Source organism: Calidris pugnax, unplaced genomic scaffold, assembly GCF_001431845.1.
Source record: "Calidris pugnax isolate Ruff unplaced genomic scaffold, ASM143184v1 scaffold98, whole genome shotgun sequence".
In the NCBI taxonomy this organism is placed as follows: Eukaryota; Metazoa; Chordata; class Aves; order Charadriiformes; family Scolopacidae; genus Calidris; species Calidris pugnax.
In genome coordinates this window covers 1,446,334-1,449,369 of record NW_015090829.1, presented here as the reverse complement: position 1 = coordinate 1,449,369, position 3,036 = coordinate 1,446,334, and the positions used below count along the sequence as shown (strand labels likewise).

Here is a 3,036-nt window from a genome sequence, read left to right as displayed (position 1 = left end):
CGGTGCCTGGGGGGTCCCCTCCCGCGTGTCCCCCTCCCACCATGTGCCCTACACCCCAACCCCCCCATAGCTCCCTGAGGACCCTTGGGCCTCGTGGGGGGGTCCTGGTGCCCCCATGGCGTGGGGCAGGCTCTGGACACTGGCACAGCCGTGCCCCACGGCTGCCCACCCCCAGGGGCACGTGCATCCCCCCCTGCCACACGTGTCCCCCCACCACACGTGCACGGGCAAAGTCCCCACGGCCGGGGCTGCCACGGCTACAACTGCCCCTGCCCCTGCTCCGTGGGGCGCTGGCACTGCCCACCCTGGGGGCACCCCGCACCCCACTTGGGCAGCAGTGTGGCGAGGAGGGGGCCTGCAGGGCACCCGCAGCCCAGCCCCATAGCAGCCTCTGGAGATGTCACACGCTCTCTGTCTGGGGACCAGGCAGTCTCTGCAGAAAAGAACTGGCCCTCATTACAATTAATTATTAAAATGAACGAGGAGCTGGAGCGAGGCCCGAGCAGCGCGCGCCCCGCAGGATGCCCTGGGTCTCTTGGGGCCGGTGCAGGGGGGGCTGTTTGTCCCCTGTCCCCACCTGCCCCCCTGGTGACGGCTCGGGGTGAGCTGTGGGGGACATGGCACGGCTGGAGGGGCTGGAGTCACGGGTGCCAGGGCCCCCCGACCCTCCTGCTCCCACACGGGGGGGCTCACCGGTGTCGGGGAGTCACCAGTATGGCTGGGACACACCAGTATGGCGTGGAGTGACCGGTACTGGGCTTGATGGCAAACTGCACCCACGGCGGGTGTCTGGGGGTGCCCCAGGCAGTGACACCCGGCAGCGCTGGGAAGGGATGTCCCCCGCTCCCTGGTGCCCCCCCTCCAGTGCCCCAAAGGGGCCCTCCCCCCCCCCCCCCCGGCCGGCAGCGCGGCCCCCCTGCCCCGCGGGTTAATCTTTAGCCGCTTGGACACTGTAATGAGGCCTCATTACCGGCCATTACACGAGGACAGGCCCGGTGACACCGTGACACACTGACGGGGGGCTCGGGCAGGCGCAGGGACCCCGCTGGTGAGTGGGACGGGGGGCGACACGGGTGATGGTGACGTGGCCTTGGTGCCAGCGGCACCTGGCTGGGGGTCACGTCGGTGACACCGAGGGACAGGAAGGGGGGGTGGCTGGGTATCCCCCCGTGTGCGGCAGCTCCCCAGGGGGTGACGGGCCCCCCTCAGGGTGACAATGTCCCCGGTGTAGCGGTGGGGCCCCCAGGGGGTGGCAGTGTCCCTGGGGGTGGCAGTGTCCCTGGGGACATGTCACAGTGCCCAGCAGCGTTCTGGGGTCCCTGGGGACATGATGGGGTTCTGGGGGGGGTGTCTCAGGGTCCCAAGGAGGTGCCCGTGTCCCCAGGAGCTGTGCCAGGGTCCCCGGGGCGGTGTGCTGGGGCCCCAGGGGTGTGTGGCTGTCCCCGGGGGTGTGTCAGCCTGCCCGGCAGCATGCCAGTGTCCCCAGGGACTGTACCAGGTTCCCAAGGGGGGTGCCAGGGCCACCGCCAGGGCCTGCCTGCTTCCCAGACATCCTGCCAGGTCCCCAGGGGGGTGCCACTGTGTCCCCGGGGGGGTGCCACTGTCCCCGGAGCACACAGCAGGGTCCCTGGCAGCATTCCCCCAGGGAACACGCCAGGCGCCCAGGGGAGGTGGCAAGGTCCCTGGGACGGGCTGGCGTGGGGAGATAAGGCGGCGGCGGGGGGGTCCTGGTGCGGCGGGGGGGGCAGGCTGCTATCGGGCGCCATCAGCCCCAGGGGGGCTGCGGGTGCTGGCGGGAGATTGGGGGGGGCCGTGCAGGGGGTGCGGGGTGCGCCCCGGGCTCCGTGTGCCAGGGTCCAAACTCCGCGGCGGCAGCAACGGTGACAGGGCCCGGCCCGGCGCAGGTGGGTGTGGGGGGGCGAGAGGGGGGGGAACACACGTGTGAGTGTGTGTGCACGCGTGTGAGCACATTTGCACATGTGTGAGCACCTGTGCGTGTCTGTGGGTGCACGTGTGTGCGTGTGAGCAGGCGTGCACGCGTGTGCGGAGCCCCAGCCGCCAGCAGGGTCCTGCCCCGTGCCCGGCGCGTGGGGGGGCCCGGTGCCAGCCGCCGGCGGACGGGGACAAGGGGCAGAGCCGGGACCATGGTGGCCTTTGCCCGGGTGGCCACGTGCCCCCGAGCCCCCCGCTCCTGGTGCCGGGCAGGCGCAGGGGGTGTCGGGCGGTGCCGGGCGGGCTGTGACGCCCCGCTGTTTGTCACCCCACAGGCGCGGCGGGGACGCCCCAGGCCGGTGACATGGGCGGGGGGGGCGCGGGGGTGGGCAAGCGCCTGGGGACCCTCCTGTCGGGGCTGCTGGAGTGCGGCGCCTTCTGCGGCATCATCTTCGGCTGGGCCTCCCTTGTCTTCGTCCTCAAGGACCTGGGCTACTTCGAGGACCTGTGCAAGCCCCTGGCCACCGACGGCCCCAACCAGACCGTGCTGCCCGGTAGGGTCCCCGGCCACCGCTGGCCACCGTCCCGTCCCTGCGGTGGCCCTGGCCCCGCTGTCAGCCTGCCTCGTGTCCCCTGTGTGCTTGTGTCCTGGCATGCCGATGGCCCGTGTCCACCTGGTGCTGGTGGCCTGAGGTGCCCCATGTCCCCACAGTCCTGGTGCCCCAGGTCTCTGTTTTTCCTGTCCCCTGTGGCACCCTCCTGTCCCCGCTGTCCTGATGCCCTGCAGTCCCTCGTGCCCTGCTGTCCCTGTGCCCATGTCCCTGCTGTCCCCCCCCTGTCCTGATGCTCTGTGGTACCTCATGTCCTCGCTGTCCCCATGTCCCTGTCCCTGCTGTCCTGACGCCCTGTGTCCCTGCTGTCCCTGTGTCCCCGCTGTCCCTGTGTCCCCGCTGTCCCCGTGTCCCCGCTGACGGCGTCCCCGCAGACTGCAGCCGCCAGGATGAGCAGTTCTCCCTGGTCTTCACCATCGGCTCCTTCATGAACAACTTCATGACCTTCCCCATGGGCTTCATCTTCGACCGCTTTGGCACCGCTGCCGCCCGC

General features: G+C 71.0%; 1 protein-coding gene across 1 annotated transcript in view; it reads left to right on the top strand.

Annotated features, from left to right (window-relative positions):
* Positions 1-2,281: 2,281 nt before the first annotated feature.
* SLC43A3 (solute carrier family 43 member 3) overlaps positions 2,282-3,036 on the top strand; it is a 5,011-nt gene continuing 4,256 nt past the window's right edge. Inside the window, exons 1-2 of the mRNA XM_014940621.1 lie at positions 2,282-2,486; positions 2,918-3,036. The exon at positions 2,918-3,036 is cut by the window's right edge and continues 35 nt beyond it. Coding sequence (XP_014796107.1) covers positions 2,297-2,486; positions 2,918-3,036 — 309 coding nt within the window. The 5' untranslated portion in view covers positions 2,282-2,296. The remainder of the gene's footprint in view (positions 2,487-2,917) is intronic.